The sequence below is a fragment of the Equus asinus genome, chromosome 20, assembly GCF_041296235.1.
Source record: "Equus asinus isolate D_3611 breed Donkey chromosome 20, EquAss-T2T_v2, whole genome shotgun sequence".
Lineage (NCBI taxonomy): Eukaryota > Metazoa > Chordata > Mammalia > Perissodactyla > Equidae > Equus > Equus asinus.
This window is the reverse complement of record NC_091809.1, coordinates 85783253-85804506: the sequence shown is the minus strand read 5'-3', so window position 1 is coordinate 85804506 and position 21254 is coordinate 85783253. Positions and strand designations below refer to the sequence as shown.

The following is a 21254-nucleotide window of genomic DNA, read 5'->3' as shown; positions in this document are numbered from 1 at the left end:
CGGGGTGGAGTAGTGGACTTGGTATGCTAGCGGCCTGGGAGTTTGCTAACAAAGCTAGAGCTAAAGGAGGGGAAGTCAGCTGAGGAAGGGGCCACCAGTCCAGCCTGCTGAGCTGACCAGCCAGAGGCTAGTTAAAGCTGTGGGGGGTTCTTGTAAACTGCATTTGCTGAATTACTTGAGAATACCCGATTCTGCTGTAGAAGAAAAGAAAACCAATGGAATGGATGAAACTTATGCATTAAGCATAGATAAGTTAGTTATCTGGAGGACATGTTGAACAAACAAAGTAAGGAGAGCATATGTGTGTGAACACACATAGAAAGGGATGGGTAGACACTAAATATTCATGATATACTGAATATACATGAGACAGAGGAGGCCCTCAGGATTCATCAGATCTTAAATCAGACACCCACTGGCGACACCCATTCTGGCCCCACATGTCCTCTGCCCAAACGTTGCAAAGAAAAGTCATAGTTGACTATCAGGATGATTGGTAAGCTACAGCTGTGGCCAGACACACTTGCCCCTGGGTTTCTCCCATAGATCCAGTGTCGGGCCTGGGCAACTTCTGACTGTTGCATCCCCTGCTCAAACTTCAGCTCTGGCCCTCATAACAACACCATCATAAGTACACTAGTTATGGACTTAACAAACTTTATGATTCTAGCATCTTAATTTGGTCTGTGAGCCTTTCTCTCATTTTTGGTCTGTGTTCCATGACCTCTGGGGTAGATTGCCTGGTGGTGTACCCGTGGGCTACCATCACACCAAGGTAATTTCCCAGCTGACACTCTGGACTTATTTGTGAGAGGATAGAAACCCCAAGAGTGGTAGTGACTGATGCCAGGGTGGGGAAGGATGGGGTCCTTGCTCAGAGAGTCTATCACAGGGCTGGGTCGCCTAATTAGGGGTGAAGGGGAAAGGTCCCTTGGTGTGCTAGGGCCCAGAGGAGTCTGGTTACTTGTTCAGGGGGCACCTACAGGGGCAGGCCCCCTTCACCACTGGGGTACTTATCATGAAGAATAGTGAGGGGGCCCCCAAGGGAGACTGCCACAAATAAAAGGCCCCACACATGTACCTGCGACCCAAATCATGTGTAGAGAAGTCTCCCAGACGCTCTGGCTGCGGCCGCGGAAGGTACTCAGCTGTGTCTCCATGACCAGGGACTCTCCCAGCAGGAAGATGAGGAACCACAGATAGGAGGCGGAGTGCAGCAGGAACTTCAGCACTGGGATCTTCAGCAGGCGGCCCAACTTGGGGGTGAGGGGGGAGCATGGCTCTCAGAGTCCTGTTCACATCTCTTCCCCTCCCGGGAGAACTTCCGGAACGTTCAGCCCACACGTGACTCTTCTTTCACTCACTCACTCATTCAGACATTTATCGAGAAAGTATGACTCTGTATTAGGCCTTACACTTTCAGATCTCTTGTTTCCTTCATAATCATATGAAGTGGGTATCAGTACTCTCATTTCTCTGGCTGAGGTACTGAGAATTACAGAGGGAAAGTAATTTTCTTTTGGTCCCACAGGTTCTTCAATCCCAACCATAAAAAAGTAAAATAAAAAATAAATTCATCATCTATCCCAAACTTGTTTCTCCTCCTCCTTTGTCTCCTTCTTCGAAAATGACCCGGTCACCTAGGCCAGGAATCTTAAAGGCATCTCTGTCCAATCCCTCAGTCTGATGGTCTCCCTAACTCCTGCCCCTCCCCCAATCCACTCCTCACACCAGTAATAGAGAAACTTTCTACCACACAGAACTGGTGGGATCACTCACCTCATTAAAGCCCTCAGCGAGTCCATCGTAGCTTATGAGGCTCAGCGCGATCCAGCCCCTGCCCACGCCCCAGCACTCCGTTTGCACTTATGCTTTAAAAGCACAGAATTCCTTTCAGTTTCTCTCATACTTTACATCCTACCTTCCCTGGGTCTTTGGACGTGCTGATCCTGCTTTCTGGAACACTGCTCTCCCTGGTCCTCACGTGGTTCACAGGGACAGGGCTTGCTCTTAATTTTTCCCCAGCAATAGCACAATGCCTGGCTCACAGTAGGGTCTCTAGGAAATATTTGTTGAATGACAGAATAAAAATATCTGGATCCGTAAGGGCTTGAAAGAATTTGTATGTTGTGGGGGAGTCTCTTTAGGAGAGTATAGGGCTGTATATAGGATTCAGGCTTTGGAGGCAGAGAGACCTCAGTTTACATCCTGACTCTGCTGTTTACTGTGTCTCCTGGATAAAAAGAGGACTTCTGTTCCTGTGCCTATAAAATAGAGATGTAATACTTACCTTCCAGGGCCATCTCGAGTTACTTAATGGGAACATTCCCAAAGTTCCTGGCCCAGGACCTGGCATAGAACAAGCGCTCGATACCTGACAGTTATCATTAATTTTGTTCTTAGTACCCGGGACTTGGGCGCCAGCCAGTAGCCAAGGCAGAGGAAGGGCATGGTGAGGAAGATGAGGAAGGCGACAAAGAGCTTCCAGATGGTGGTGCTTCCACGCCAGCCAGCCAGATTCCCACACCAGACGGAGGACAGGACTTGCTGGCAGATGGGGTGTGCTACGAACTAAGCAGAGATGGGGCATGAGCAGAGGACGTGGCCACCAGGCGGGGAGGAGGAAGGGGGAGCCACTTGGGTGCATAGCCCTTACTTTCCTGCCATAGAGATTGAGCCATGTTTCTTTTCTTCCCAGGCCAGCAGCTCAGAAGAGAGGCAACTCACTTGCCATGTGACCTTGGGCAGATGACCCTGTACCTCCCCAGCCCCCCTTGCTTTGGGCCTTGGTTTCCCAGTCTACGAAGCAGCAACTGAACTCAAAGAGTTTCCTGGCCTCTCTGGATCCCACCGTCTTGAATCTAAGTCAGGCAGTGGTGAGTGGAATGGGGTACCCGAGTCAGAACACTCAGGATTCTCTGTCGCCTTAGAAATGTTGGGCACCAGCCTGAATGGTCGTGAGGAGAGAAGCAGGGAAAGTAGGAGTCAGTGTCTTGAGGACAGGGCCAGGGGAGTCATCATGAAGGAAGGCTTTTGGCTAAGCTCCTGGTGGACTAGGATGGGTGGGTGAGAGGCAGGAGTAAGGGGCTGCAGGAGGCTAGAAAGGGAGCATGTCTTTAGCTTAGGGGGGAGGGATGAGACAGGGAGTAATAGAATCACTTGATATCTGAGCCCTGAGAGATCCAGTCTAATCTTGCTGAATAGAGTGAGATACCTAAGTCTAACATCAGAAAAAGACTAGACCAAAGTTCCTCAGCATGCCAGTGGCAGAGGCGAGTGTAAGATCCAGATCTCAGGCCTGAAAGTGGAGTTCTGGCAGGTAATGGGACTTCCAAGGCTGGGGAGGGGTAAGGGGCTTAGACTGAAGGTAAGGAGGGAGGGTGGGAGACCCACAGGTCAAGGGCCTAGATAGAAGGGTGCTCAGAATCAAGGTCTAAGAGGGTCCTGAGGGCAGGGAAAGGACTTGCTCAGGGTTGGAGTGGGGGATACCTAGAGGTGGGGCAAGGGATCAGGGTGGGGGGGTAGGGGAGACAGGTAGGGCTCAGCTGACCCGTTTCTGGTTGTAGTTGACGGCCAGTCGCAGCCTCGCCAGGTTGGGGATGCCTTCCTCAAAGGCCTGGCCCAGGCACTCAGCCTCAGGCTCCATCTCGCTGTCCTTGCCCAGGTCATTGAGCACCACAGTGACCTCGCTCTGGTTCCGGCACATGCCCAGCAGTTCAAAGCCGTAGTCCTGGCTCAGCAACTCCAGGGCAATGTACTCGGGCTGCAGGGAAACAGGTCGGTGCGTGCCTGCGGCCTGTGGACCTGGCCCCATTCAGTCATCCCCCCATCCTCCCAGTAGTGGGCCTGGGCCACCACTGCCCTGCCCTCGGGCCATTAATTCCCCTCATCTGGTGTCACTCTGGGTCATCCGTTCCTTTCTTCTCTGCCACATCACCTCTCCCTCTTGCTGTAATGAGACACCTCCGTGTCAACGTTGCTTATCTGGTGTTACCTCTATCTCATCAATAAGTCATTTCAACCCAAACCCCTCTGTCACCTTTGCCCAGCCTCTGTACTTCCCTTTTCTAAGCCTTATTTCCTGTCCCACTTCTACTCCTATTCATGCCCTTCTTGTGTTCATTTAATTGTTTGGAGCACCTACCTTATATGAGAACCCGTGCTGGCTGTTTTAGGAGATCAGACATGAGTAGGACAGGTCTTGCCTCCATCTTACCCATCCTATCCTCGGTTTCACTTGGAGCCCTAACCCCAGAGAGAATCCAAGCTAGGATTTCAGGAGTCTGGGTCTGGGTCCCAGCACCATCCTTTGGGTACTGTCACACTAGTAAGGTACTTCCCCTTTCCAGGCCTCAGCTCCCTTGCCTGGAAAGTGGGGATGTGAACTCCTGCTCTGCCTTCTTCCACGGGCTGCTGTGAGAATGGAGGGCAAGTCCTTTGGAAAGAACTCCCTTTGCCGCCACCTGTGAAGTGGGGACTGTCCATTCTGTGATCCTTCCACAACTCTGGGTGGGAGGCGGTATGCTCTTTCCCCAGCTCGCCCAGCACAGGCCACATCCTGCCTTAGGCCTGTTTTCATATCTTTGTCTGTTTCCCCACCCGATGGTCATCTTGAGCATGGGGACTAAGTCTGTAGGGCACAGAGGGGACGTCAGTGCATGAGTGACGGATGGAACTGGACTGGTGGTATTCAAGGCTCCTGACCAGTCCCTGCCTCCAGGCCTCCCCGGCTCCCCTTCACGCATTCTCTGTCCTGCGCCGGGTCTCCCCAGCACTCATCACCATGTCTACTTTTGTTGCCTGAGAACCTTTGCTTGGACTCCATCCCTACCTCAAATACCCCCCCTACTCCTCTTCACTTGTTTTAAACCACCTGCTTGTGTAGCCAAGGTTAACTGTGTTTCTTCCAAGGAGTCTGTCCTGAACACAACAGCTATAGCTTCCTGTCTCTTCTGGGCTTTGGAAACCCTGTTAGCATCATCCACGGTGGCACTGAATGAAGCTGAGTGTACTGAATGAAGCTGAGTGTCTTGCGAGTGTCTTGTCCCCCTCTCTCTGCCCTCCCCCTGCTTGTGATCACAAGGTTGAGGCTCCAACCCACGATGCTCTAGGTGGGACCACAAAGCAAGTATTCAGAAAGGTTGGGGTCTACCGAATGTCCTCTCTGAGTCTGTCCAGCTGCTTTTCTATCTTTCTGTGTTCTTTCTTCCCTCAGAAAGACTCAGGGTACCCCTAGGTGGGACTTGTGCCGTCCCCATACGACTAGGTGCCCCAAGAGTGACAGCTCTCTGCCATTAAAATGAGATGCCCCTCAGGGTGGGATTCTGTGACTCCCCATCAAAATGGAGGCTTCCTGAGAACAGAATGAGGCCTCATCATCTTTCTGTTGTTTCCCACTTTCCCAGAACACCCACCATAGGCTCAACCATACCCCAGTGGGACAACAGATACGGGGCACCAAGGGCAGGAGTGAGATGAGAAACCAACCTTAAACTCAGGCTCCTTGCGTGCAAGGTGCCTGAGCTCTCGGCTGAGCTGGAAGGCAGCCATCATGGCGTCCTCACTGGCCAGCGAGAGGTGGGCCCTGCTGGCAATGCCACGGTAGGTGTTGATGCGGGAGAGGGAGAACTTCAGCAGGTCATAGTGGCGGGCATTGCTGCACTCGAGGCAGGCGCAGGAGACTGGGTGGGGCTGGGCAATGGTGTGGCCCTGGTCCATGAGCAGCTGTGCAATCTCATACAGGTCCTTCTGACAGGCCAGGGTGAGTGGAGTGATACCAGGCGCAAAGCGAGAACCATCGATTGATGAGTCAAAAAAAGCCAGTGAGAAAGACCTAGTGTCCACTTTGCGGCCCTTCTCCCGTTCTAGCCGGGCCAGCAGGCGACGCACCACTGCTGGCTGGTTTGTGTCCACTGCCACTAGCAGTGCCTCATGGATTTGCCGGAAGTCAAACTTGACATTGGCCAACAGCACATCAGTGATGGCCTCGTGGCCCAGGCGGATGGTCAGATTGAGAGCTTCCCTCCAGGAGCGGTCCTCGGCCTCCTCCACATTCCGCAGGGGGCCACCTGGCCCGCCGCCTGTGGCCTCGACCCCTGACTCCAGCAGCTGCTGCACAAGGCCCAGCCGCCCCTCCTGGATGGCAGCCAGGAGTTGGGGTGGGAACTTCAGCTTTTTGTTCACAATCTCGGTCCAGTTAGGCTGCGGAGAGAGGAAGAGGGTGGGACCCCGAGTCTCCAACCTTCTTTGCTTTGGGGCCTCCCTCACCCTTCTACCTTCAAGCCTTAACCGTCTATACCCAGCCACCATTATGTTTGTCTGTCTCAAACATACACTAACATTTTTTTTCTTTTTTTAACACTTATGTAGTGCTTATATATGCTAGGTAGTTTTCTAAGCGTTTCACAAGTATGGTAACTCATTCAATCCTTAGAATAACCCTGTGAGGCAGGAGCTCTCACCCACCCTCTAATAGGAGAGGAAACCGAAGTACAGACGTGCCAAGCCCCTCGGATGACAGGGGAACCCAGGCAGTCTGGCTGAGGAGCTGGTGTCTTTAACTACTCTTCAGTGGGGCTTCTAAACTCAGAGGAATTATTATCAGTGGAGTAGCTTTTGGATTTCTGGAATCTCTACTTCTTCAAAACTCCTCAAATGTGGGATATAATAATGTAGGTCAATAAAAGATGCAATATATTTTTTCTTTTTTTTTGAGAAAGATTAGCCCTGAGCAAACTGCTGCCAATCCTCTTTTTGCTGAGGCAGACTGGCCCTGAGCTAACATCCCTGCTCATCTTCCTCTACTTTATATGTGGGACGCCTACCACAGCATGGCTTGCCAAGTGGTGCCATGTCCGCACCCGGGATCCAAACTGGCAAACCCCGGGCCGCCAAAGCAGAACGTGTGCACTTAACTGCTGCGCCACTGGGCCGGCCCCTATTTTTTCTTTTTTAAGAAGAAAAATAATGACGCTACTACCTTTATCAGTTTTACTCCAAAATTAAATTCTACATTACATTATGTACCTATTCACAAATGTCTGATTTGTGAATTATATGGTTTATATAATGTGATCATCTTATATACTGACAATATGAATGCTGCCCAAAAAATCATATCTGTGTAGGGGATAAATTTCACTTTCATATTTTCTAGGAATTAATCATTTTGGAAATATCTTTTCATACCTTTTATAATAATAGTTTCTTGCATAGATTTGTTAAGCTGTTAGTAAGTAATACCTCATTTACTGGTGTGAAATACTGATATTTAGAAAACTGGTCTTCGTTGAAAACTGGTCTTTTCCTTTTTTTAAAACTCAGTGGCTAAAAAACACACAAAGGTATTCTTTTATGGTAGTAGAGGTGAGAATTCAGACATCAGTATCATTGGGCTAAAGCCAAGGTGTGAGCAGGGCACAGCGGCTCTAGAGAATCCTTTCTTTAGTTTCTAGAGTTGTATTCCCTGCGTTCCTTAGTTTATGGCCACTTCTCCCATCTTAAAACCCAGCAGCATAGGATCTTCAAATTTCTTGAAGATCAAAGATGACAAAAATTTTCTTAGTCATTATTTTATTGTGGGGATTCTCAGATTAGGAAAGTGCCAGGACTGGCTCTGATTGGGGGCCCCTTCCTTAGCACAACTTCTATCCTCACAGGAACACCCTCACACAGTGGAGCCAAATGTGGGTACCTTGAGAAAGGGTAGGTTAAACAGGTGGATGGGGCTGCACTGGGAGCCTAACCCCACACACAGGCACATGGGGTCTCCCATCTTGTTGACTTCATCTCCCAGCTGCTCATCCTTCTGGAAGTCCCAGAGCCTCCGAAAGACAGGTCCAGACTTGTCTACACGGGAGGGTCTTTGAACTGGGCTTTTCCAAAGCCCCTCAGCTGTGTCCAGGCCTCTCAGCAGGATCCCAACAGGCTCCTCCAGCAACCCGCCTGGCTTTGCCCTCTCCTCTTGGGCAGCCTTGCTCCCCCTCAGTGCTGCCTTGTCCCTTACTTCTACCAGCCCCAGCCCCATCCTCACTGCTCTTCTCTTCTGGACCCAGGCTCAGGGCTCCAAGGGCTCCTCTCCCACCCATGTCCACCACCTGCATGGCAGCTAGGATGTCCCTGCCGCACCTCTGGGTCAATCTATTGTTTTAATCACAGCCAGAAATGGGACCAGGATGGGGGAAGGTAGGGGAGCAGGCCTCTTACCGTGAGGGGGTCCATGGCTGCACCCACCTATGCTGGCAGGGACCAAGGGACTGGGCTTCTGCTCTGTCTGCTCCCCTGACTGTGCCCAGCTTCCTCTTTCCTACCCATTTACAACCCCGCCCTGGGCCCTCCCTTTGCCAGGACCAGCTGCTCCCCTTCTGCCCTGTACTCTGGAGACCAGGGGAACTGGTGTTAGTGTCACACAATGAAGTCTTCTGGGAAAGGGGAGAGAGGACATAAGTGCTCAAAGAAGGTGGGAACAGAATTCAGAACGTCATAGGTGGAGGGACCTTACAGACCCTCTGGTTCAACCGCCTCATTGTACAGATGGGGCCTGGGATTTGCCCAAGGTTTCAGTCAAACCTAGAATTATTCCTTAGTCATTAACCCATCGGATCCCTGTAATACCTCTGTGAACAGGAGGACAAGGGTTTTCTTTCTGTTACTGAGGGTTAATTCTGGGCCCAAGACAAATAATTTGCTTAAAGTCACACAGCAACACTGTTACCTGATTATATCTAGGGAGAGAACCCACAAAGGATACTGAGAGTTAAGTTCACGGGATGCTGGAGGTCAGTCTCATACTCAAAAAACACTCACCTTCCCAGTACACCACAGGATCTTATCTGTCAGGCAGTGCTTTTCTTTTCATTGGGCCTCAGTTTTCCTTTCAGGAAAATGGGTATGGGGATGTACACCACTCACTGAGAGGGAGGCATTCTGGATTGTGTCCCAAAGCCCCAGAGAGATCATCAATTCTACCCCGGAAGTTCCAAAGGGGAAAAGGATGGAGCTGTCCTTGGGAGAATAGGGTGCCATGGTGACAGGATCCTTGACAACTGGGAGTGGGGAGCAGGCTGGGCCCAGAGGTGCCCTCAGGCAGAGTCCTGAGGGAAAATGAATGGAGGGAAGGAGAGAAGGCGGCTTGGCCTCATCAGCCCTTCTCAGCTGTCAAGAGATCCACTCTGCAGTTTTAGTCATAGAGGGCAGAGGGGGCCAAAACCAAACGGCCTCATGGCTCATCACTGAGGGACTCCCCACACGTGCTGGCATGTTCTTCTACTTCTCCTGCTGAGAACTGCAACTGGCAGATAGGGCACTGGACCCAGGAAATGGGTGGTGAGCTCTCCGGGGAGGACACCCACAGTGCAGACGGTGATGAAGATGGTGATGAGGAGGGAGAGGCTGGGTGAGGTGGGGAGGCTTCTCCACAAGTGGCAGCATGCTGGAGAAGAATCTCCATGCTGAAGGAGCCTAAGGGGGAGAGAAGGAGGTAAGCACAATTGGGCCTGCTCCCAGGCAGGATGCCAGCCCAAGCAATCCGAAGGAACGTCTGCTGTCAAAATGCAGCTGTTTTTGCAGGATATTTACTATGATTGAATATTTCACACCCGAGAGACGCTATCCAGTCATGAACCCACTAAACCTTTATCAAGTGTTCGCAATGGGCCTGCCACTGTGCTTGGAGCTGAGGATGTAAACCCAGGCCTGTTCTTATGGACTGGTGAGTTGAGGGGTAAAGACAAGCTTTGACCACAAATAACTATGATACAAAGCGGAAGGTAAGAAGCGCTAAGCCCAAGGGAATCAGAATGCTGCAGGAGCTCAGTGAGAGAGACTATCTGAGAAGCTCAAAGATGACTTGGCAAATAAGTACCACGTGAATAGAGACTGAGAGGGTAAGTAGACTTTGGCTGTGGAGGAGTTATGAAGGAAATTCTAGGTCCTCGCTGATAGTGTTTTATATTGTTTTGTTTCATGGTTCTCCTGAGGACAGGGCCTATGTTCCTTCCCCAGCTTGGACAACAGTGTGAGCAGATGTTCAATTTAGACTTGAACGTAACTGCAGAGATGACAGAGGCTAGGAGTCCAAGTTCAAATGTTTCCTGGCAGCATTCCCAGATCTCCTATTCCTCCCTCAAGGATGCTTAGAGGTCACACAACAACCCCTTGTGCCCAAGCAGCTTACCTGCACAAATGGGGCACTGTCCACTCTCCTGGGCACTGCTGCTTTGGGCCTCGGCCTGGTGCTGTTTTCTTTGCCCTGCCTTTGCTATCCCCCTCCTGTTTGGCCGAGAGTTTGAGTTGGATAAAGGCCTGTGAGAAAGAATAGTTAAACTCCAGTTATTAACAAGAGGCCACGAGGACTGAAGGAGCCTTGAATTAGGGCGAAAAGGATGTAGACTAGTTGATGCGGAGCCAGGAGCCCTGGGTTGGAGGCCTGGTCTTCCCACTCATTTAAGCTTCGAACATCTGAGAACAGAGCTTCTATTACTGACTTCAGGTTTCTTATTTTTTTAAGATATAGTGCACATTCCATAAAATTCATCCTTTTGAAGTATACTATTTAATGATTTTAGGATATTCACAAGGTTGTGTAACCACCAAAACTACCTAATTCCAGAACATTTTTATCACCCCAAAAAGAAACCCTGAACCCATTAGTAGTTACTCCCCATTTCTCTATCCCCACAGACCCTGGAAACCACTAATCTACTTTCTGTCTCTATGGATTTGTCTATTCTGGACATTTCCTATAAATGGAATTATATAATATGTATTCTTTTGTGTTTGATTTCTTTCACTTATATGTTTTCAAGGTTCATCCATGTGGTAGGGTATATCAGTACTTCATTCCTTTGTCATGGCTAAAATATTCCCTTGTATGGATATACCATATTCATCAGTTGGTAGACGTTTGAGTTGTTTCCACTTTTGGGCTATTATGAATAATGCCGCTATGAGCATTCGTCTACACATTTTTGTGTAAACACCTGTTATCAATCTTTCGAGTTATATTCCTAGGAGTGGAATTGCTGGGTTATACGGTAACTCTAGGTTTAGCTCTTTTAGGAACTGTCAAACTGTTTACCAAGGTAGCTGCACCATTTTACATTCTCAGTGGCACTTACATGAGAGTTCCAGTTTCTCCACACCTTTGCAGCACTTTGCCAACAAGTGTCTTTTCGATTATAGCCATCGCAGTGGGTGTGAGGTGATCACTGTTGTTTTGATTTGCATTTCTCTGATGGCTAATGATGCTGAGCATCTTTTCATGTGCTTATTGGCCATTTGTGCATCTTCTTTGGAGAAAACTCTATTCGGATCCTTTGTCCATTTTAAAAATTAGTTTATCTTTTTATTGAGTTGTAAGCATTCCTTATATATTCTAGATACAAGTGCCTTATCAAACACATGATATGCAAATATTTTCTCACATATTCTGTGGGTTGTCTTTTTATTTTCTTGACAGTGTCCTTTGCAGCAGAAAAAGATTTAAATTTTAATGAAGTCCAAGAGATACAGTGTACTCTCCAGATGCTGGTTCATTACACGGCTACCTCCTTGCCTAGCTCCAAGTCTGACAACATGTGGCCAAGGATATCTTTTCTCTACTACCCTCTAGGTCCAGACATGAGATCAAGACCCAGACACAAGGGTACACTGTGACCTAACTGAAACACAAGTGGAGGAAGGACAGCTGCTGAAGATCAGTAAGGTTTGGGGAGGCGATCTGGGTCTTTCAGGTTGACCTGCTCACCTGCGGGCTTGTACTTTCCGTCTCTTCGTCCTGCCCACGTGGTTCTCTGAGGTTGGCTCCTCTGGTCTGGGTTCTATGTGAGAAATGCTCATTAAATCCAGCTCATTAACAAAAGGGCCTGCACATACGATGTTCCTTCTTTTAAGAATATTCTTCCTATCCTCTTTGTCTGGCTAACTCTTCCTTACTCTTCAAGTCTTAGATGAAATGCTAATTCCTGTGAGGCACTTCCCTGGATTCTCTAGTTTAAGCCTTGTCATCCTATTATGCTCTGCCTTTGAAGTACTTATCACAGTTTTAAGTTTTAGATTTTCCTGTGTGACATGGACACACATCTCTCCATTAGGGTAGGAGCATTCCTATTTTATTTACTGTGGTATCCCTGGCACCTAGCACAGAGCCTTGTACATACGGATGTTCAATAACTATCTGTCAAATGAGTGGTAACAAAAAACAGCAACAAAGACTTGTCTAGTTTTTCAGAACTTATAAAACACTTTGTATAGCATTTAACATAGTTTAAAGTGCTTTCATAAGCTCGGGTGCCCCAAAAAAGGTTAGCTCCCTTCTCATTCTCTGTCTTTTAAAATAATAAACTACATCCTTCCTTACATGGTAGGCAGCTTCTGAAATAACTCCCACTGGTTCCTGCCTCCTGGTATTCATGCCTCCCCTTGAGCGTGAGCAGGACCTAGTAACTTGCTGCTAATGAACAGAATATGGCAAAAGTGATGGGATGTCACTTCTGTGACTAGGTTACAAAAGACTGACTTCTTTCTTGCTAGCACTCTCTCTCTTGCCCTCTAGCTTGCTCACTCTGATGAAGCAAGCTGCCAGAGTGTGAGGACGCTCTGTGGAATGGCTCTCGTCACAAAGGAACTGGGGGAAGCCAGGAAGAACTGAATCCTACCCACAACCACGTGAGTGAGCTAGGGAGCAGATCCTTTTCAGCTGAGATGACTACAGCCTTGCGACAAATCCAGAGCCAGAGGAGCCAGTTAGCCACGCCCAGATTCCTAACCATCAGAAACTGCGAGGTAATAAATATCGTTTTAAGCTACTAAGTTTTTGGGTACCTTGTTATGCAACAATAGATAACCAATGTACCCTATTTCTGCAATGAAATGATATACTCATTATTTTACTAATTTGTTCAGTTCCTTGAAATGACAGATAAACTATTTCCTTTTAAAAAAATTTTTCCAAAGAAGCAATGAGAGAAACCAAGGGTTTCAGTGAGAACTCTACTTGTTTGCTCTCTCTTGGTATCTAGAATAGTAAAATGAGCAAGAGTTCTGGAGTTCAGATCCTGGCTCTGCCACTTAGTAGCTGTGTGATTCAGAATATTTAACCTCTCTGAACCTCAGATTCTTTTGTAAAATGAGTATAACAGTATCTACTTCCTAAGCTTGTTGTGAACATTAAATAAAGTTAGTGAAAGTGGCTTGCGATGTCTGGTGCAAAGGAGGAACTCCAAAATGTTTAATTCTTTCTTCCTCTGTGATAGATCCATACTATTCCCCTACTTTGTTTCTCCAGTACATTCCATACACCACCACCCTGTCTTAATGGTCATTCACAGATGATAACAGAATGTTAATATTAGAAGAGGCCTAAATACTATTTGGTTTAATTCCTACACTTTGAAGATGAGGGAATTGAAGCCCAAAGAGATAAAGGTTCCTGATTCCTAAGCCAGTGCTCTTTCAATTTCTATACAATATGTGACTTCTCTTCTGGTAACAAGACACTAACAAGTGTCTTTTCTCCCACATGCAGTCTCATTTGTGAGCCAGCCTTGGATAGTAGCAGTGGATTCAGGAAGGACAGTGCTAGGGAGAGTAAGGAGCTAAAGGTAGGTCATCGGGTCTCACCCATGCTGTCTGGATGACTGGCACCTGGTTCTGCCTGGTTGTTCTTTGCGCTTGCCACACTGGCAGGAGGTGCCCTGAGGGCAGCTGAAAGCACCATGCAGGCTGAACGCCCCAAAGTCCCTGGCTGCAGCTGCTTTAGGATATTCCTAAGCTCTGACATTTCCTTGGTGCTCCTGCAGGGAAACAGAGAGTACTTGGTTTCACTCAGAAGAGAGACTCCATTCTGCCCACCCAAGTCAATGGCATCAAACCAAGAAAGTCAGTCTTATACACAGATAGGGTTAGGCCTAGCATATGTGGTTAATTGGCAGAACCCAGGCTGGGCTTGCATGCCTGGGAGTGACTCGGTAGCCTTTCTCTTCCAGGAGAAAGAACTGAGACGTGACGGGGGGACTCCACTCTGGCAGCAACGTACGTTTGGGGATCTGGGAAGAATGTCCTCCGAATGGAAGGATTAGCCAGCCAGGGGCTAGGACCAGACTCCTCAGCATCAGAAGAGCCCTGAGAAGAAAATGGAGAAATATGAAATACAGACATTCACCACCAGGGGACACTGCCACCTAGTGCCAGGGATACTCCTGCGCCTGATCAGCTTAGTTAATGAGTGAATGATCTGCTATTACTTGGACCTGGCACCTGTGCTTGCGTGCGTGCTCTCTCTCCCAGCCCTAGGATGTGAGGTTCTGTGATTTTGTATACTTAGTTCCTCAATGCAGAGGGTTCTGTCATGATCCTGAAAGCCCCCGGGATAAAAGAACACACACTGCTGGGAAAAAACGGGCTACGGGACTTGTGTTACGTGCAAACTTTTGAAAGCATATATATATATATATATTTTATTTTGTACATACATAAAATTGATTCATGTAGGTACAAAACTCAAATTATTTATCTCTCTTTATACACCTATGTGAGAGAAACAAATCATACATATATATTTCTTTATAATGACAGTTCCATTTTGAAGTATTTTGGGACATTTTTGTCAATTTTCCCTTCTAAATATTATTTAAGGGTATCATTTAATTTCCAAGTCTGATTAATTTTGTGAACAATGTTGTTCACCTGCAACTAAAAAATCACCAATTTTAGCCACCATTTCTAGCCATCTATAAAGAGATGTACATGTGTATTTATGTATATATAGATATCACATGTCTCTCTCTCTCTCTAGCATTAACACGGTATCTAATTATCCCAGGCATTTTAGAAACCTCTATACTTCTAACTTCAGAAATGTCTATGTGCAACAATCTTGCAATAGATCATTTCTACATAGATTTTATTTGTGTGTTATGCAACGGTGTCTTAATTCTTTGTCAAAATTCAAGTTATCTGTGTCGATTCATCTGTGGCTACTTCCTTTTAAATTTTTCCAAATTTCCTTTTTCCTCTTGAATTAAAAAAAATTTTCTTTAAGCTTATGACATTTTAGTCATCTTAAATTATAAAATTGAGGGCCATCGATTCATTTCCATGTACCAACCCTCTCTTGTAGAAATGTTTCAGAGTCTCCTTTCCCTGTGGTTTCACTGAGGTACCTGCATATGTATTTCACTCTGTTATTGATGTCCAATGCCTTTCTGACATTATGGTTCTGGAGTTGCTGACTCCCTTCCTCCTCGATCCCATCATGGTCCTAAAGGTGCAGAGTAATTTAGACAGCTAAAATGGAAAAGATTCTAGGAAGCCCTTATTTATCCTACAGTTAGGGAGACCAAATGTCCTGTGGTACCTGGGATAGTCCTGCTTTATGTCTGTTTTCTTGATATAATTATTAACAGCAGTCTTTTTTGCTCTCAAAGTGTCTCAGTTTGGATGATAAATTTTATGGTGATCCCATCTACAACTCACCGCTGAAATGTCATCATTTATATAATGAACGTTTACACTAAAAGCCTACTTTGCTCTAGGCACTGTTCTAGCTGCCAGGAGTGTATTATGGAACAAGACAAACAGGCCCCTAATCTCACAGGGCTTCCATTCGACCGAATAGCCAGGGCCATAGAACTCTAGCTCCATTCACATCAGCTCCCGGAACCGCAATATCGGAACCTGGCAGAGCACAGTGAGCTGCTTCCACTGGTCCTTCTGTGTTTTTTAGCCCTTCCCACAGTGGAAGAATAAATCTCAGACCAAGCTTTACTTCGTCTCAGTTCCCTGGGTCTCTCCCAAGGCTGTTCTACAAAAGCATCTACTCCTCCTCTGTCTGCTCTAACTGCATGTTCTCCTCCCAATGCCCAGTCTCTTCTTTGTCTCTGTAACCTCAACAGGAGTGACAACTGTGAGATTCGCTTCTGGGAACTGAAATTCTTTGGTTATGTCAAATGTTTGAAGCTTCTAAAAATGTGCTGTGTGCATAGGAAGCACTGTGGTGTAATCACAGGAGACCTGATTTCTAGTCCCTGTTCTGCTCTGATTCACCATGTGAATCTGAATATTTAAGATTCCCTAGCTGAGATGTACAACGAGGTAGTTGGAGCTTGATGATCTCTCGGTATTTTTTCATCTCTTGAATTCTATGACTCTAGCTTTGGGTAATTATATTTTCATATTTGTTTGTGAGTGAATTATGGTGGAGGGTAATGGCTTGGAAAGATAAATGGAGACACCAGTACCCAGAAAGCAGGAGGAGTCAGAATAGACTTGGGAAGAAAAAATAACTAGAAAACTGGCTGAGAAAAGGGGAGGTAAATTGAGCAGATACCTAAACATCTCTACCTATACACAGCCAGAAACCTATACCTCTTCTCTTACAAGTATGTGTATTGTACACGGACAGAAAGCAGGGGGGCAAATGAAATTGGAGAGCACATATCTAAGAATATAACTGGCTTTGCTAGGCAGGAGGGTCAGGGACCAACAACGACAGAGGGCTGTAAGTGAGCCCTGGGACTTGCAGGTGCTGGAAGGAAAAGTCTGATGAAAGCTATAGCCCCCAAAACCTAGAAATAAAGTATGAGATTAAGTTTGAAGCCAAAAAGAATTTCATGATGGCTAAAGAACAAATGCTCCAGCAGCTTTGTGCACACTACACTGAAGGCTGACTCACTTGAATCTTCTACATGTGAAAGGGAAGGGGAGGAGTTCACTTCTACCTGTAAGAAAGGGTAGCAAGTCCATTTATGTTTGTATTGGAATGTATTTGTGTGTCTGCATGTTTCTCTCTCTGTCAAGCACCAGCTACCCAACCAGAAACTGAAAAGGGTGGGGAAATATTAAGTCCTTGTTCTACCATCATACATACCTGGCTCGGCCCAGAGCTCCCAGGGTCTGAGGGATCCACCACAGGCTCATCTAAGGAGTCTAGAGAGGAACACACCCGCAGGAAGGCCAGGCCAAAAGACTGATGGCGTGTGAAGGGTTGGGAGCAGGTAAGGCGAAGTCGATCCCATGACTCACTTGATGCTGGAGCCAGGAAATCATCTCAAGGAAAATGAGGGGGAAGGAAATGCATGAGTAGCAGGGAAAAAGGAAGAGAAGGTCAATACTGAGGAGAGGAGAGAAAACACAGGGACTATACAGAGTAAACTCCAACAAAAGGAAGAATGGAGGTCATCAGTAACTGGCCCCTCAGGCTTTGGTGCTCAGGAGTGGGCAGTGCCATGCAGGCCAGTCAGGGCCCTCTCAGACCCACTGCCCTGCCTTCCCACCATTGCTCCTCTCTGTCACGGTTCCACACTGTTCCCAGTATGAGTATATCCTCATTCTACACCTCTCCAGGGACCTTATCAATGTCTCGTCTCCTCTCCTCCTTTCTTTCCTTTCCTCCTTTTTTTCTTTCTTTCTTTTTTTTTTTTTAAGATTTTATTTTTTTCTTTTTCTCCCCAAAGCCCCCTGGTACATAGTTGTATATTCTTTGTTGTGGGTCCTTCTAGTTGTGGCATGTGGGACGCCACCTCAGTGTGGCTCAACGAGCAATACCATGTCCGCACCCAGGATCTGAACCAACGAAACACTGGGCCGCCTGCAGCGGAGCGCACAAACTTAACCACTCGGCCACGGGGCCAGCCCCTTTTTCTTTCTTTTGAGGAAGATTAACCCTGAGCTAACATCTGTTTTCATCTTCCTCTACTTTAAAAGTGGGATGCCTGCCACGGCCTGGCTGGATAAACGGTGTGTAGGTCCACACCCAGGATCTGAACCGGCAAACCCTGGGCTGCTGAAGTGGAGCACGTGAACTTAACCACTATGCCACCAGGCCGGCGCCTCAATGTCTCTTTTTCACAGGAGGTACCTGTAGTATTGGGGTCTGGGGTGAAGACTTGCCAAATGGATTAGCTGAGCTACATCTATCCTTCCTGGACCATGAGACCTCAGCATCCCTCACACCACCACATGCCCTACACACCCACTCACAGTATCACATACCAATAATACAAACCCTACTCACCTTCAATTGCCAGCACTATCTAGTCAGTATCTCATCTCCTCCACCTCATATGCCCCTCCCATATCACTCTTCCTTCACAACATTACAAACACCTCCAATTTAAACCCAGCCAAATCCTTACTAGACTGTAAGTCTCTAGAAGCCGGGAATCAGATCTTATGTTTCTTCTGCAGTGCCTGGTGAACATAGATTTGCATAGAAGAGAACTCAGGAAACACTGTATGCTACAAAACTATAACCATCATATAGTCTATCACTTACATAAATGTTTATCCTACACTCACATTTATATACACTTATACAAACAAAAACACGCTAATCACAAATACGAATTCTACATCAGGCTCCACCAAATCAAGTTACACGTAAATATAAATCACAGCTTATAAATATCCCAGCTATCACATATTCTCATCATGGAGAACTCACACACAAACATACCACATGGTTGTTCGCTCATTAACTACCCTATCCCCTCAACAGATAGAACTAAGCCTCTGCGTGGGTTCCCTCCCACAGCATATATCCAAGAGCACTTACAGCCCTCTAGAGTACTGCGTCTCTCTCTCTCATAATCTCTCTCTCTCTGTCTCTCCCCCATTTCTGCCTTTGCCCTCCTTACCATCTTTAAACATGCGGACCCCTGAGCGGTTCTTCCCCTGCTTTGAATCAGCTAGGGACATTAGCATGGTTGCAGGGAGCAGGGTGACAAAAGGTCTGTCCAGGGACCAGGAAGAACGGCCCACATCAATTTGCAGGAAAGCACAGCCACAGTTACCTGGGGACAAACAGTTGAGAGAAGGATAAGGGTGATGGGGTGACAGGGGCTCCTCCCCTGACTTCAGACAAGGGAATCAGATGGGAAGAAGATGCTCCTCCATTCTAGAGCTAGTTGGAAGCCCAGAGAGGTCACGCAACATAGGAGTCCCACAGTGAGACAGTAACTGAAGTGGGAGGAGACCTCAGCCTGCTCAACGACAAGGTGAAGGTCCGCCATGTTCTTCCCAGGCAGAAACCTTCCCCTGACTGAAGAGACTTGCCGCTTCCCTGTCTTCTGGCTCTGGTAGGCGGTGCTAAACTCTGTCTTTCTTAGATCCTTGCTAGGCAGCCTGACATCTCTCTGTCCTGACAGAGCTGAGACCAACGGTCTTTGTCAGTTCTCTATTCCAGAGAATTCTCAGGCCAACCTCGTCAACCCGTCAATTCCTATGGTGCCTTCCTGGATAAGCCTGCACAGTTCATCCCCAGCATCCTCCTGACTCTGATGATTAGAGGTATATACGGAGTCTATCTGTTGGCATTTATAATTATGTCAATGTTCTAAGGCTTCACCTGGACCACTCAGATCAAAGCAGGGCAGGTATGTCGCATAATTCAAGGAATGCCATTCACATTGTACTCTATGTGAACAGAACCCTTAAAGTTTACCAACACAGTCCTGTCCCAGGGGCAAGGGCCCCATTTCCCCTTCACACCAGGTAGAGCTTATTCCATGAAGGCTGCTCAGCTAGACTGAATTGAGACATTTTGGTGGAGCATTTGGAGGGGAATGTTACTCCTATGCTGTCCCGCAGCAGTTCTTGGGCCCCAGAAAACTCACTCACCCACATCGATGTAGCCAATCGGCACCGCCCTCTCCAGCTGGAGTTCCACTTTCAGGTGCCCACTCCTGTCCTGAGGGCAGCTGAGCCAAGGGCCCTTCTGACTGTCTGGTTTCAGCAAGTTCTCCACAGGATACTTGGGATCCTAAGTCAGAGAGAGGAGGAGAAAATCAGGAACCTCACTGAGCCCAAGGGGAAAAGGCTGCCCAGGAATGAGGGATCCCTACACTCCCAAACCTTTCCAGGCCTCCTAACACAATGCAAAAGGCACTAGACTGGAGTCCATAGGAATACCAAGGGATTTACAGACACCATTTACCTCCCCTTCACTTACCCGACTACCTCATTTAATCCTCCTAAAAACTATCATTGCTTCTTAGTTAACAGATCGAAAAACCAAACCTTAGGTTCAGAAGCTTACACAAGGCCAAAAAACCAACCAAAGTCCGAGCTCCCAGGTTCTGAATCCAGAGCTCTCAACCACGACACTATACCATTTCTTTGCATTTATAAGGTGCTTTCACAGACATTTATTTATCCTCAAAGTAACCCTATGATATAAGAAAAGCAAATATTTTTATTCTAAGTTTACAACTGATGGTTAGAAATAAAGTGATTTGTCCAAAGGCAACAATAGCGATACTGACAAATTCTCAGTTCTAACCCAAAGTCAGATATTTTTTGGTGGAAAGGCCTTGAGCAACCTACCTTCTCTCTCTTGATCTAAATTTCTTCATCCCTAAGGAAAGGAGGGGAGACTAGACTCAAGGTTTTCTATCTTGTTTTTTGTTTTAGCAACAAAACCCTTCCTTTTAACTGAAATCTTAAACTAAAGTGTATTATTTTTTAATTTTATGTGGTTTTTTTTTGTTTTGCTTTTTCTTCCCAAATCTTCACCCATACATAGTTGTATATTTTAGTTGTGGGTCCTTCTAGTTGTGGCATGTGGGATGCCGCCTCAGCGTGGCCTGATGAGTGGTTCCATGTCCGCGCCCAGGATCTGAACCAGCAAAACCCTGGGCCGCCGAAGCAGAGCGTGTGAACTTAACCACTTGGCCACAGGGCTGGCCCCCTATTTTTCAACCAATAAAAGCAGAGCTCTGGCTAAAGCACAGGTTGGAGGGCCTAGAGACATACTTGTCCCCCCTCCCTTCAACTTCTAGAAGTGGGTCCTCACAGAGTACAGTTTGAAAACCACAATATTAGAAGATGGCTAACGTTCTCTAGCATTTTATAAGGCTGAGTCTAGGAAGAAAACCGTTTAGGCTGACCATGCAGCTAAGGAGGATAAGGGTAATTTTTATCTTATTTCACTTAGGAGTTGATACAGTAATTCCTAAAGACTCTCTAAGGGTCTGTCTGAAATGTGTGGGATGTTCTTGACTGTCCTAATGACTAGGAAGCATTATTGTCATTAGGGTCTGGAGGCCACGGATGCTAAATATCCCACCGTGGGAATGATACTGCTATAACACACAGACTTATCCCACCCAAAACGCCAACGGCACCCCTTGAGAAAGACTAGGCTGACAGAAGGGGAAGAGTGGGGGGAAGGGGTAAATGGATAGAGAAATGACAGCAGAGGAAAGGGTGGGGAAGAGCCTAAGGGTCACCACACTGCATGAGTCCTGGGCCCGGGA

The 21254-nt window shown here is 47.1% G+C and overlaps 1 protein-coding gene across 8 annotated transcripts in view; it reads right to left on the bottom strand.

Annotated features, from left to right (window-relative positions):
• XNDC1N (XRCC1 N-terminal domain containing 1, N-terminal like) overlaps positions 1 to 21254 on the bottom strand; it is a 38615-nt gene that overhangs the window by 11272 nt on the left and 6089 nt on the right. For 5 of the 8 annotated variants that reach the window (XM_044753567.2, XM_044753572.2, XM_044753571.2 and 2 more), the window contains 8 exons: positions 19618 to 19759; positions 18636 to 18791; positions 16868 to 17046; positions 14036 to 14121; positions 13621 to 13793; positions 11747 to 11819; positions 10175 to 10302; positions 7563 to 9459 (listed from right to left, as the gene is read on the bottom strand). In XM_044753567.2, the coding sequence (XP_044609502.1) occupies positions 9218 to 9459; positions 10175 to 10302; positions 11747 to 11819; positions 13621 to 13793; positions 14036 to 14121; positions 16868 to 17046; positions 18636 to 18791; positions 19618 to 19759 (1179 nt within the window). In that variant the 3' untranslated portion in view covers positions 7563 to 9217. Of the gene's footprint in view, positions 1 to 1081; positions 1257 to 2406; positions 2572 to 3550; positions 3764 to 5487; positions 6259 to 7559; positions 9460 to 10174; positions 10303 to 11746; positions 11820 to 13620; positions 13794 to 14035; positions 14122 to 16867; positions 17047 to 18635; positions 18792 to 19617; positions 19760 to 21254 lie in introns of those variants that run through there. The other 3 variants (XM_070490827.1, XR_011495830.1, XM_070490826.1) reach the window with 3 other exon arrangements.